Source organism: Pseudopipra pipra, chromosome 3 (genome assembly GCF_036250125.1).
Source record: "Pseudopipra pipra isolate bDixPip1 chromosome 3, bDixPip1.hap1, whole genome shotgun sequence".
In the NCBI taxonomy this organism is placed as follows: domain Eukaryota; kingdom Metazoa; phylum Chordata; class Aves; order Passeriformes; family Pipridae; genus Pseudopipra; species Pseudopipra pipra.
This window is the reverse complement of record NC_087551.1, coordinates 86,136,718-86,151,116: the sequence shown is the minus strand read 5'-3', so window position 1 is coordinate 86,151,116 and position 14,399 is coordinate 86,136,718. Positions and strand designations below refer to the sequence as shown.

Here is a 14,399-nt window from a genome sequence, read left to right as displayed (position 1 = left end):
CCCTTTCGGGAAGGAAAAAGGAGACCTGAAGGCTGAGGTACTGAATTACTTTTTTGCCTCAGTCTTCACTGATGAGTGCTCCAGCCACACTGCACAGGTTGCAGAAGGCAAACGCAGGGACTGGGAGAATGAAAAGGTGCCCACTGGAGGAGATCAGGTTTGAAAAAATGTAAGGAACATGAGAGGGCACAAGTCCATGGGGCCTGATGCGATGCTTCTGCAGTTCCTGAGGAAACTGGCAGATGAAGTGGCTAAGCCACTATCCATCATATTTGAAAAGTTGTGGCAGTCTGGTGAGGTTCCCTCCAACTGGAAAAGGGAACCATTTTTAAAAAGGGAAAAAAAGAAGATTCAGGGAACTACAGGCCAGTCAGTCTGACCTTTGTGCCCAGCAAGATCATGGAGCAGATCCTCCTGAAAACTATGCACATGGAAAATAAGGAGGATATTGGTGACAGCCAACATGGCTTCACTAAGGGCAAATAATGCCTGACAAATTTGGTGGCCTTCTACACTGGGGTTACAGCATTGGTGGATAAAGAAAGAGTGACTGACATCAGCTACCTGGACTTGTGCAAAGCATTCAGCCCTGTTCTTCATGACATCCTTGTCTCTAAACTGGAGATATATGGATTTTATGAACAGACCACTTGGTGGATAAAGAATTCGCTGGAAGTTCACACTCAAAGAGTTGTGGTCAGTGGCTCCATGTACAAGTGGAGACCAGTGATGAGTGGTATTCCTCAGGGATCGATGTTGGGACTGGTGCTGTTTAACATCTTTTTAGGCAACAGGAACAATGGGATCAAGTGCACCCTCAGAAAGTTTGCCAATGACACAAGTTTTGCAGCGTGGCCAACATGCTGGAGGGAAGGGATGCCATACAGAGGGACCTTGACAGGCTTGAGAGGTGGGCCTGTGTGAACCTCATGAAGTTCACAAGGCCAGATGCAAGATACTACAGATGGGTCAGGGCAAACCCAAGCACAACTACAAGCTGGGCAGAGAATGAATTGAGAGCAGCCCTGAAGAGAAGGACTTGGGGGTGTTGGTGGATGAAAAGCTCAACATGAACTGGCAATATGCTCTTGCAGCTCAGAAAGCCAAACACGTCTTGGGCTGCATCAAAAGAGGTGTGACCAGAAGGTTTAGGGGGGTGATTCTCTCCTTCTACTCTACTGTGGTGAGACCTCACCTGGAGTACTGCATCCAGGTCTGGGCTCCCAACATAAGAAGGACACAGACCTGTTGGAGTGAGTCCAGAGGAAGGCCATGAAGATGATCAGAGGATGGGAGCATCTCTGCTATGAAGACAGGCTAAGAGAATTGAGGTTGTTTAGCATGAAGAAGAGGAGGCTCTGGGGAGACCTTCTAGGACCCCTCCACCACCTAAAGGAGGACTACAGAAAAGCTGCAGAAAGACTTTTTACAGGGGCATGTAGTGTTAGGACAAAGGAGAATGTCTTCAAGCTGAAAAGAGAGTAGATTTAGATTAGATATTAGGAATAACTTCTTTACTGTGAGGGTGGTGAGGCACTGGAACAGGTTGCCCAGAGAGATTGTGGATGTCCCATCTGGATAGGGCTCTGAGCAGCCTGGTCTAATGGAAGGTGTCCCTGGCCACAGCAATGAGGGGGTTGGAACTAAATGATCTTTAAGGTCCCTTCCAAGTCAAGCCATTCTATGATTCTATGATTTTATGATTCTATGTATTAATTAGAGAGACCAAGTCTGACTATTCAGTTTGTTAAGTAATTTTAGATGCAGTCTCTGAAAATTATTTGTCTAAGGTTCTAGTTACCTGATAGAATTGCTGTATTAATTAACAGCTACATTTTAGGGTCAATTAAATGCCTAACATGGGCTCACTGACTCTTATAATAAAACTCTGCTTCTTGCCTTAAGTATCTGCTGAGAATCTAGTGTGCCTGGATTTGAGTAAAACACTGAAGTGCATTCTTTGCTGAATATCAGTAGTCTGGATGGATTTGGGGAAACATCTCAGGGTATTTTATCTCCAGTATTCAAGACTCTTTGGAAATCAGCATGACTGGTCATACACGATAACAGATTCTCTCCTATTTTGTGCTTGTTTTGGCTTTGTAAGAGAGACAAGGCTGTAGTTTCCAGCACTTCTCAGCTTTTCAGGATCTCACTTGAAATCACGGTATCCCAGTGTTAGCTTTTGGTATGGATAGTGCTGCCGAAGATGAAGTATTTTAGAGAAAAGGTTTTTTTGGTGGTGTGAATTTTGCTTTCCCTTTGTGTTGAAAGCATACATGTTGCAGATATAAAACCTTCGGTAATTTATTAAGGGTTTTACTCTCTGACTTGAAATTCAATTGAAGACTGTGAAAGACTTCTCACAGAAAAAAAACTTGGCAAATTTATGTCTTGTAAGATATTATTATATCCCTCTGGATCCAAGAGTAAAGTAATCGAACAGCAGCATATTAATAGGAAAAATATTTAATTGCTGTCAGGATACAACTTTTGAATTATTCCCTCAGGAAAATACGTTTTTGCAAATATCTACTCTGTTTCACTCTTTTGTTCTTAAGTAAATAACACATTAAAACTGCAAATGTGTTTTTAATAATATGCTTTAAGTTGAAATGCATTTTTTATATGTTTTAGATATATATCAAGAATGTAAAAAAATAATAATACAGTATATGTGTATTTTCATAGGGGCTTATTTTTAAGTTGTTCTTGTTTTAAAATTTAAAGAATAATTTTTAAAGTGTTTAAAAGCAGCTTAATCCTATAAATGAATTATTTACTCCTTATAAAAGTAGTTTTTTCCGCTCTATGATGTCTTAATTTTTTCTTATTTTACTAGTTATTTTTTATGACTTTTAGCAGTGGAGAGAGTTCTCTGTGTGTAGGGGGTTTTTGTTTTCAGTTTTGGTGGATTTTTTTGAGAAAATCTGAAATTTTGAAGCTATGCTCTTAGATCACAAGTTTTTGCAAGTTATTTACGTATTCGCAGATCTCTATAATACTAATACACACTAATTTAGTGTAATTAAACAAATAGTGAGTTCTGGAGTATGGCAGTGCAAGAAGGGCATAGATAGGTATCAGGTAAAGAAGCAACAGTTACATAGGATAATCAAGGAGAAATTATTTTTAAAGATATAACAGAGTACTGAATCCAGATGTCTCTAATGTCAATGTTGCTGGCATAAAGTATTTTTTGAGCTTATTTGGGGAGTTTGTTAATTTATGTCTTAATTTTTATGTTCTAGATTAAATGTTAGATTAACTAATATTTTTCATTATAAACCCCTTTTTTACAGTTGTAAATTCATCCAGAAATTTGTGTGCCAGTAGTCTGTATCATAATGAATTTTAACAGGAATTTTAATATTGCCATTTTTCATACTGTGTACTTTTCCCAATTCATTCATTTTTTCAGCTTTTAAAATATTCACCAAATTATGGGCTTACAGCTTTCAGTGACTTTCAGTCAAGATGTTTGATTTGATAGCTACCTTTAGAGCTTCTCAGTGTATCATCCATGTTCCAGCTCAGTAGAGCTGCATTTGCAGTGCACTTCCTGCTCTCAGCTTCTGAGAGCAGAGGGTGAAAGAATTGGTGTCGTGGCCAGCTGCTGTGGATGTAGCTCATGGCCTGGAATTTAACAAAGCATGGGACGAAGAGGAAGGTGAAAGGGATAGACTCTTTAAGACTTAGATGTGGGGAGGAGCACATGGGAATGTAGCTTAGTATCAAAGGGTTTGAGGTTAAGGAGGAGTTAAAATATGCAACCTAAAGAAAGGACACCAAAGCCAGAAGCAGAAGGAAACAGAAGATGGATGATAACAAATAATGGGCAGGGAAAAAAGGCAGCAAAGGGTAGGTAGATGGTGAGAATAGGAAAATCAGCAGGTTAGCCAAGACAGGTGTATGAGAGGATCTTGCTACAGCAGGAGCTTGGTGGAGAAGGATGCATGAATTAAGTGGATATGAAATAACAAGGAGGAAGACCATCAAGGAAACTAGGGGCAAGAAGCTGAAACTGGGAAGGAACACAGGAAAAGAAAGTAGAGAACAATGTGGATGAACAGAAATGTTTTTGAGCACTTGTATACACGTCTGCATGCTGGAGCTGATGTTTATTCCCACCTGAACAATTCTCTATTGCTGAGCAAACAGCTGTGAAACGTGGAGGCAAAGTGCGTTGTGTTTTGCCTGTGGTGGGCCAGCACACACAGGAGAGTTGCTTTTTGGCGTTACTGTTGAGTCCATTACTGAAAATTGGAGAGCTCTGTACCATGGATCCCAGCTTATTGCCAGCTCTTCTGCTGGTGGCAGTGTTGTTCATGGATTTGTTGCTGTTCTTGTTGCAATTTTGAAGGTTATACAGGTGTAAGGAAGGATGCTAAAAATAAAACCAAAAGATCTTTAATGTGAAGATAAGCTTTCTAAACTTAAAGAACTGCAGTAGCTAACGAAACTGCAAACTGTCTCATGTGGTTATGCATATGATAATAATATGCTGTTTAAAAAGAGCTTCTGCATATGATCCTGTAGATGGTAAGCTATTAAAGATTTTATGAATTAGAGAGTGGTACAACTTGTATTTCGTAATCAGCATCTAAATATTTGTAGAAAAAGAGTAAAAAATAATCTCTTCTTGTAAATGTATCCTTTTCTTCCTTGGGTTCTTTGTTGCTTCTATTAGATCACTACTCTTACTAGCACACAGGCATCTGACAGTATTATTATAGAGATGTGTTTTATAAAGTAAGATAGTGAAGATGTATTTCCTGAAGTGTACATAAAAAAATATGTTTTCTAAAAATATATAGGATATCTAAGTGTAGAGAGGATTGGCAATAAATATCTGATTTTAATGATAAATTAGGATTTTCACCTGGTAACTTTGAAATGTCTTATAGAGTTTGTAGGAATGTTGTTAGGAAAGTGTATTAAGAGTTGTTCCATTAAAAAACCCTTATTCTGGGCCCTAATCCTTTAAAGACTTGAAAAAAATCACTTGTACACTCAGAAAGCAGTATTAGCAAACTGTTCCACTAATGTATTTTAGGTGCCCAAGTGAGAGTGAAAAATGCCTAAAGTGCAGCTATGGGTATAAACCTCATTGAGAGGTGACTATTTCCTTCAAGATCTAAAACTAAGCTCGGAAGTGATAGTTTGGATTTTGGTTTGGTGAGGGTTTTGTCTCCCTGTTTAAAGGCAGTGTAAGCTAAATGACAGGATGATCTACTTTTTTTTTCAGATAAAATTTAAAAATATCTCTTGTTTATTTTAGATCAAGTGTTTATATACTTCTATTGTTGCAAAAGAACATTGGGAAAAGTTTTTCTCTTTTCTAATGACACTATTGCATTTTTATTAATACACTATGACAATGCCCAAAAGGACGAAAAAAAACCCAAGGTTCAGAGCTTACGAATATGTTCTGTTAAACTAGTGTTAGCACAGAAGTATTTCAGCCTTATTCCTACTGTATCTGTCTCATGTCTAGCCTACATCATTCTCTTATGTCCCTCCAAATACCACCTGTATGCTTCCTCTTTATAAAGAAAACTGTGCTCCAAAATGCACTGCCCATCATTCTTTCTATTGCAATTCCTGCCTTGTCCTTTTTCTCCTTGGAGTACACAGTTACATCAGTCCTCTATCACAGAAAACTGCCAGTGAAGTTGGTAGTTTTCTGCTACCAAGTCAGCCCTCTACAGCTGTAGTATATTTAATCAAACTGTGGTGGTTTCCTTAGCTTTCCTTAAATTCGTATGCTCTGATGCCTTTTCTCCCAAATCCTACCCACAGTGCCCTCCTTGACCCAATAGGCTGATGTAATTCATGGGCTTATTCTTGATGTACATAGTATAAATGTTTGTCCCAAGTGAAATAGAAGATTGCAGCCTTGTACCTGCTGTTGATACTATTTGCTCTATTTGTGTGGCTGTTTTCCCTGGTGCTCTGTTATCCGTTACCGGCTCCCGTGCCTCTCTGTCTGTACAGTACGTGTTATCATCGTATCGATCTTTGCAGATTCTAGAGTGTGCTTTACTGTTCTGTCCTTAACTGTAGCCTATTTTGTGGAGTATTCTCTCTTGTGAGCATTTGCTATGGAGATAGTGGGGAATAGGAGAGCTGTGAATGCAGTGCTTTGGGGTCCGTTCTTGGAGGATGACTGGGCAAAGAAAAAAATAGACAGTGCGTACAACGAATTTCTGAGGTGCAATTCCTGAAAAAGCAGAGGTCCAAATAAATGCATTATTATGTGGTTTTCTTTTTATATTAATAGGCCACATTGTTTTCAGATTGAGATGTTAATTTGAATCATAGTAAAGGTTTTGTATTTGGTTCATCAAACTACTGCACTTGAAAATTCATACATGCAGAAGTAACCATTCATATGACTTTCTCTGCTTGAGAGATTACACATTTCTTTCTATTCATATTCTTCCAGGTGACTTGGATTATTACTGGCTGGATCCTGCCACGTGGCACAGCAGGGAGACGTCCCCTATTAGTTCGGTAAGAAATAGAAAAAAAGAGGTTCATAAGTATGAATTAAAATGTTTACTAATTATTTCAGTTCAGCATAGTTATCTGGCTGTAAAGAAGTATTCTATACAAATTATATGAAAACTTGGTTTAGAGGACCATGGAAATGGAAATCAAAAAGAAATTTTCATCAAAGTGTATATTTGTAGAATTGCCTGAATTTTAACTTGAATTTAATTCTTTCATAGTCATGACACTAGAGTTCACTACAAACCACAAAAAAAGCAGTTGTGAGTGTAATGCTGATCTGGGAGAGATTGGTGATTTTTTCTATTGACCTGGAGTTGGAAAGGATCATTTTGATTTTATTATAGAGTGAACATCCATATGGTAGAACTGCATAACGTGTATTATTCTAAAGAATAGAATTTCCGAATGCACTTTTCAGGGTCATGTAATTTAAAAGTAAATGTTTAATTTTATTACTTAGAGTGTGTTTTGAATGTTTAATTCTATTGAACTTTAAAATGTATTATAATTCTACCTGCAGACTTAGTGCTGAGATTTTCTTCCTGAGGGTGTAAATGTTTAATGTTGCCAAAGTCCAACAGCTATAATAATAGAAAGCTTGGGTGCAATATGTAACACATCTGAAGGATGTTCGTGTCTACTGTGACACAATGATATAGAAATTGTATTGTTTTACACATGTGCATTTAAGTACTGGAAGACGTTCACACTTCTTTAATTCCACTGCTTGGGATTTTTTTTAACAGCATCCTGTAACGTGGCAGCCTTCCAAAGAGGGAGATCGCTTAATTGGGCGTGTTATTCTTAATAAGAGAACAACTATGCCAAAAGAATCAGGTGCATTACTGGGGCTAAAAGTAAGTATTACGTGGTTTGTCTGCTAAATGAAAGAAAGCTCCACTGACCTTAGACATAGAGGTCTAACACACTAAATCAGAGGACGCTCCAATCACATGGTCTTTTGACAAAAAAATGGATTCCTCTTTTTGAGTAACTTTTGAAAGCTATATATATAACTTATGAATGTAAATACATTTGCTCCTTCTATGCACTCTTCCGGTCATCCATGACAAAAGAGCTGAACTGTTTTGATTAAAAAGGGTATGTTTGTTCAGCTTCCTGTCTGCAAGACATATATTGCCCATTGCAATACACTAGTGGAGTCCTGCCTTTTCTAGCTCTCCTGTTTGCAATTCAGTCAAGTAATACATTTTATAATCCACACACATAAATATCATATGAATGAAAATGTTTACAAGGTCATTTTTTAAAATCCACACAGCCATTGGAAAATTGAAATTTCGTAGAAAGAAACTAAAAATTTACACAAAAATTTGCAAAAAACCCTCTTAAATCATAGCAGAGGTTAAATTAAATGTAATTCCTTAATCCAGTGCCCTAAAACCGAGACATTGGCAGCACTGTTCAATTGATTTAAATCCCTAACTTGGTCATTTGTAGCAGATTTTAGATTCATATCTCTAACTTACAAGAACACTTGAAATAGAGAGAGTAATACTTTTGAAACTGGTGGAGAGTACAGTTCAAGCATTTCTCTCTGACTGAGAGAGTTTAATTTGGGTGTCTTTCTGCACTAAGAACAACAGAAGCAATGCAACATCTGAAATATTCCCACTGTGACATGAGATAGTGTGGCATGGTAAAACAAAAGATGAAAACAGCTTCACTCTACTTCATGTTTAGTGGTTTATAGCACAAGGCTGATTTGTGCTGGTGGCAAGCAATTCTATTTGAATATGTGAGAAAAAAAGGTTGGTCCTAGTAGGAAATTTAGTAAGTAGAGTTTGTCTTTGATTTTTCAAGTTTTGTCAGTTTTGTGTAATATGAACTAAGGCCCTCACTGATAAATTTTACACATTATCATGTGATAACTTTGGCAGGTAGGCTTCTGGATCTTTTTTGATATTAATGCTCCTACTAGTTATTGTGATTGCATCATAGGGAACTTACTGAACCAACATTCCACTGTTTTTATTACAAAACTCCTGCCAGGATATTCTTGGGGAAAAAAACAACAAAAAAACCCCATCTGAGTGGGGAGAGTAAGACAGCTAAAGAGAATAGGAGGTCAGCAAGGCTGCATTTTCTTTGTTTATATTTTATTTAAAATCTGACCCCTTGAGAGCACTTTTTTTTTTTTTGATGTTCCTGTATCTTGTACTCCTCTTCAAAAACAGATATGTTCAGTTATGTTTAACAAAAACCAGAAGTCAGTGGTTTGTCCTGTCATATGCTTGGATGAGAGGGCCTGGGTTCATATGCTTTTGAACTGGTTGCCCATGTTTCATAGCAGTATATTTACTTAGTTTTCAATTGTTGTACCAATTGCATTTTGTGATTTCATACACTTGATTTGATGCACACTTGCAATTTAAATTTGAGCACATGACAGACAATTATTTGTAAAAAGTGCATTTGCTTGGTTATTAATTAAGACACGCTCTTTCTGCAACAGATGCAGATACTTAGCAAACTTCATAAGATTGATTAGTCAAACACATTTAAAGGAATATTGATTTTATTCATTCTGTGTTAGCTTTACTTCTTTTTGTCTTTGGGCCTCTGTAAAACCCAAATTGACAATAGATTTGCTTATGCATATTTCAGGTTTAATTTTAAAAAAAATGTGAAAACTGATCTGTCTATATGTTTATGCATGATATGATGTCTGATTTGTGGCTTGGAGACTCACAAATTTATGATTAACCAGGTTGTTGGAGGAAAAATGACAGAATTAGGTCGACTTGGTGCCTTCATTACCAAAGTGAAGAAAGGTAGCTTGGCTGATGTGGTGGGGCATCTCAGAGCAGGTAAATCAATCAGTTGCATATAAAATATATTGTCTTTTAATAATGGCCTATCAAATGCAAATTTTAATTTATATTAACATTCATCATGTGATATGCTAATATTTTTAAAATACAATGCTGTAATGTTATTATGGAATGCCACTGTAATGTATTATGGAATACCGTGGTTGCCTACATTTCTTATTTATTATTAGCTCCAATTGCTTGGATGTATTAGCAAAATAAAAGAAACTCCTCAGTAATTCTGGTGTCAGGACTGAGTATCACTGGTAAATTTCTGTTTGCTAGCTCAGGAACTGCTTGTTACACTCTACAGGAGCCATGCAAACATTTTTTTAAACTGATTGTGACAAACAAAACTCACTACAGTTATTTTATCTGTACTATAGTGTCACCTGAAGGATGACACACTGCATACACAGTGGATTTTATTAGTGCTTCTTTCAGTGTGAATTGTTACAAATAAAAATGGAAAACAAGCCAAGAAAATGGTCCTGAAATATTTCATTTCTGTAAGATATATATATTGCATTTACAAATAACTGGATGTGCTGTTGGCACTTTTTAAGCTTCTAAATGAAATGAGAATTATGCACAGCAGTTGGTTTTCAAAGTAACTTCTTGGTGGTTTATATTTTTATCATGGCTCTAAGCAAGAGCTTTCCAAATGTTGTCTTTGCAAACCAAAGCTGGTGCAGCATCCCAGGAACCCAGATGTTCCATGTCAACCTGTATAAATTTAGGATAATTGCATGAAGCAGATAGTAATACAGAAGTAGAAAGGATGATGAATCTCTAAAAATATCCTACTTTGTTTTGGCATTTGTTAATTTTTTTTTTACTGAGTCAATATACTTGGGATTGATAGCACCCACTATTATAGTTGCATATAGACTTTAAATGCAGCTTATAGTTAAAGAAAATAAGTTCCTCTCTGCTAATCTTGAACTATTTGGACTGAAATAATAAATTTCTAATGTCTAGTCTAGAGATTTTTTTTAAAATCAAGGCTATTTTTAATTTCTAAAAATAGTTTTATAGCCAGAATCATTTCATGGAGAAAATACATTGTTTTGCACATATTTTCAATCCATGAAAGGCTGTTCGTCCTATTGTATGGGAATAAAACACACAAAAAAGGTGTAGACAAGTCCTTGCTGTTAGGAAAATGCTCTTTTACCCTTACAGAAAACCTCCAAAATTTGTCTAGTTGATAAATCTTTGAGTAATTATACAAACCTCTTAAATTTTAATAACAGCAAATATGAAGTCTTGCATGAGGAACAGAACATCACAGTAATCACTAGGAGCCAATCAACTAGAGAGCAGCTTGGCAAAGAAGTGTCTGAAGGTGCTGGAGGACAGTCAGTTGAACATAAGTCAGCAAAGCGCCCTTGGAGCAAGTGCCAGTCATGCAGAGGACTGTATTAACACAGTTGTAGCCAGCAGATTGAGAGGTGATTGTTGCTCTTATTCAGTGCTTATAAGACCATGTCTGGTGTCCTGTGTCCAGTTTGGGCTTGTCTAGTACAAAAGAGGTACTGTCAGACTGGACTAGGTTGGGCAGAGGGACAGAAAATTAATTAAGCATGTGAGATACAAGAAGCTGAGAAAAATGTTTTTGTTCAGACTGGCAATAAAAAGACTATTGGAGGGTCTAATTCTTGTTTTTACCTGGCTAGTGGGAGGCAATAGAAACCCCAGAGCTGGAAGTGTTCTTAAAGGTGCTCACACAAGATCACACTGATCACACAAGAACCAACATGCACAAGCTGGAATGAGGGATATCCTCTTTGTGAAAACCCTTTTTCTTGTAACCAGAGAGGTCAGTTAAGACTTGGAAGAGGTTACCCATGGGAGGCATATCCTTCCTTTGAGAGACTCAAATCTCATCTGGTCAAATTCCTGAGCAACATGGTCTATCCTTTGATGGTGGCCCTACTTTGAGTGGAGGTTTGAACTAGCTGACCCCCAGAGGTATCTCCCAATCCAAGTTACTATTTCAGAAATCAATATTTCAAAAAAGCCCAGAGATTTTCAGCGTAAGTCTGAAAACTATCACTGCTGAACATGAATCAGTAAGTGGGGGTAGAATGAAAGATCCATTAATATTCCTTCCTAGAGGCATCTTAGATATCCTGGGATATATGCCTCACCTGCAGAAGTGCCTCCATAAGAGTGCAAGTGTCTTGTAGGTCTGCCAGCTGGCTTTGTGCAGATATTTTGGTTGTCCTAAACATCTGCAGTGTAAGGTGTTAAACAGCTGCTTCACTGACTGACTTCCAACTCTGAGCTACTACAGTGGGATGCAGGACCAGGGAGTTTATCTCACCTGAAACTGTAGCAGTGCATCACAGGATCGTAGAATGGTTGAGGTGGATAGGGACCTCTTGGCATCCCTAGTCCAGCCCCACTGCTTAAGCAGAGTCAGCTAGAGCAGCTTGCACAGGACTGTGTCAGGTATATGTCTGAGTTTTGACTATCTGAATGGTGTTTTACTGTTCCATTACTGTTACTGAGAGCAGAAATCAGATCGTAAGTCTTATATACATCATCTTAGGTGAAAGAGACAATGTAAAAGGGCTTGGCTGGTCAAAAAGATAAGAACTGAGTAAAAGATGAATGGTGGCGATTTGATTATTATTAGCAGAGGTGTCATTTCACTCAAATCTCCATTTGGATCTAGTTTTCAGAAAGAGTAATTGGAATCAGTTCTGTTAATTTAGCATTCTGACTATGATGATCTAATGTTTAATCATCTGGGTATTTTTTTTATTTATTTTGATCTCCTAATGGCTCTCAAAAGTAAAAAAGCTTCTTAAGTCCTCTAAATAGTCGTACAGACACCTTACATGTTCCTCTTTAAGATTCTTAATCATGTTGTATATAGTTTGTCTTCTTCAAAATATGATATATTCATTCCTGTGTAAATTAGGTTTAAATCCTCATTTTTTAGTGTTACAAATTTCACATATGCCCCCGTTGGGTTTTTTTTTGCCCTTAAAATTGTAGCTATTGCAAAGCCAGCCGCCTCTTGTTCCTTTTCATGACTGGGATGCTTTTATCTCTAAAGTTATCTCTGAAGAAATTAGATTTTATTTTAGGGGGAAAAAGAAGTGTTAGTTTATAACAGTTGTTAGCTTTAAAATTGAGTCAGAATTGCAGAAGAAACTGAGTCTGTTTTCACTAGGTTGTATATATTTTAAAGGAAATTCCTAGGCAGTATCTAATTCTTGTTTCCCCCCCCCCAACAGAATGTTATGTAATAAATATCGGAAGTATTTTAAAACATATTATCTAAACAGCGTGGTAGAAAATTAAACTTAAGTCAACAAACATTTGTTAAATCTGTCATTAGCAAGCACTCATGTTTTAAAGAATGCTTTGAAAGCCAGTGGAATAGTGTGGATATTCCTGTGGATATATCCTGTAGAGTACTTTCTTAAAATACCAAAATATAGACTGTTTTGGAAAAAGGACTGACAATCGCTGAACAGAAGGAGAAATTGAAGCAATATGTTTTATTAGATAGGACTTAAGTTAGGATAGTTTTTCTTGACTTCTTAGCAAGTGCAAGTTTGATCATTTGGCTTGCGTCTCCTCAGAAAGGAGCAGAGCCAGAATGTGAAGGGTTTTTCCTGACTGAATCTGATAAAGTCATTGTCATAAAAGCCATTGTCAATAAAGACAATAAATTTAATAAAATACTTTGGCATGAGAGAGTGGTTATGAATTTTTGGCTGCTGCGTATGATGGGGTGTAAGAGATAAAACGTACCCTACGGTTCCTGTAGCCTAATTGTATATACTGATCTTTCTTCAGGAAAAATACTTCAAGATTTTCACCTTTTTATAAAAAGGCCAAATTACAATGTAATGTACATACCGTTTAAATTTTAGAAATGGCAGACTGAAAAAAGAAGATTATCTAAATGACTTTCAGTTCATGTTTTCCTTTGTGTCCCCCCCAGCATCCTCAGGAGATAGAGGCTTGCTCATTGCTTTTATTTTTGATTTGTTTGACATAGATTGTGAAGGCTGTCCTTTCTGTAGGGAAATCAAGATGTAGAGTATGTAAATTGTAATAAAACATTGTGATTTTTAAAGGCTTAATAGTAGGTATTTATGGTTTTATTTTTTGAAGATTAACCTATTTTCCAGGTTCATTACAGCTACTTCGTAGAGGCTCTTTTAAAAATAATTTCATTTCATAGCACAATAATAGGTCCTGTATTATTTTGGAAATACTTAATGCATTTGCACAAGTGGTTTCTTTAATATGTTTTGTGTTTACAAAGTGCAGCTGTGTTCAGAGAAGGAAGCCTTGATAGTGTCTCAAAACCCTTTTTTTTTGTTTCAGCACAGCTTTTTAAATTATTTCAGGCAATGTTACTTGCTAATATAAATTTCATTCTTTGTAAAAGAATATGAAAATGAAATAAACTTCTCTTTAAATTCAAGGGGATGAAGTTCTAGAATGGAATGGTAAACCGTTGCCTGGAGCTACAAATGAAGAAGTTTACAACATTATTTTAGAATCAAAATCAGAACCTCAAGTTGAAATTATTGTTTCAAGGCCTATTGGGTAAGGCTAAAGACTTGTTTCTTAAGCACAGTTATTACTTCTGCTAATTGGTCTTCTAAAGGGATTATTTGTGAGTTCATTATTTTTCATTGCTTAATAATGGAATATGATTCACTTTCTATTACTGACATTCAATATATTCCATTTTCTTCACTACCATTTGCAATCTTGGATCTTTGCAGTGACAAATGTATAATATATGTATATATAAGTATAAATGTTGTTCTCTGTGTGGTCAAAGGAATATGATGGTGTTTGCCAGGTGGCAAAGGAAAATTGGTGAATTAAGTACGCCTCTGCTTTTCAGCATGGTTTTCAGGCTTTCAGCTTCACTAGATCAGAATAAATTATACAAGTCTTCATGAGTTATAGAGAAGCATTTCAGGTTCCTAAGAAGTCAATGCTAGTAGGATTTTAAACAGGCCTTCTTTGAAGAGCTTAAAAAATGAAACATAACACTAAATTGAA

At 36.7% G+C, this 14,399-nt stretch overlaps 1 protein-coding gene across 50 annotated transcripts in view; it reads left to right on the top strand.

Moving 5' to 3' along the window:
- The window catches only part of RIMS1 (regulating synaptic membrane exocytosis 1), a 318,203-nt gene that overhangs the window by 176,219 nt on the left and 127,585 nt on the right, over nt 1–14,399 (top strand). For all 50 annotated transcript variants that reach the window (XR_010429395.1, XM_064650149.1, XM_064650188.1 and 47 more), the window contains 4 exons: nt 6,449–6,516; nt 7,263–7,373; nt 9,248–9,347; nt 13,808–13,931. Coding sequence is in view for 49 of the 50 variants with exons in the window: in XM_064650149.1 (XP_064506219.1) it covers nt 6,449–6,516; nt 7,263–7,373; nt 9,248–9,347; nt 13,808–13,931 (403 nt within the window). In the remaining variant the exon portion in view is untranslated. The remainder of the gene's footprint in view (nt 1–6,448; nt 6,517–7,262; nt 7,374–9,247; nt 9,348–13,807; nt 13,932–14,399) is intronic.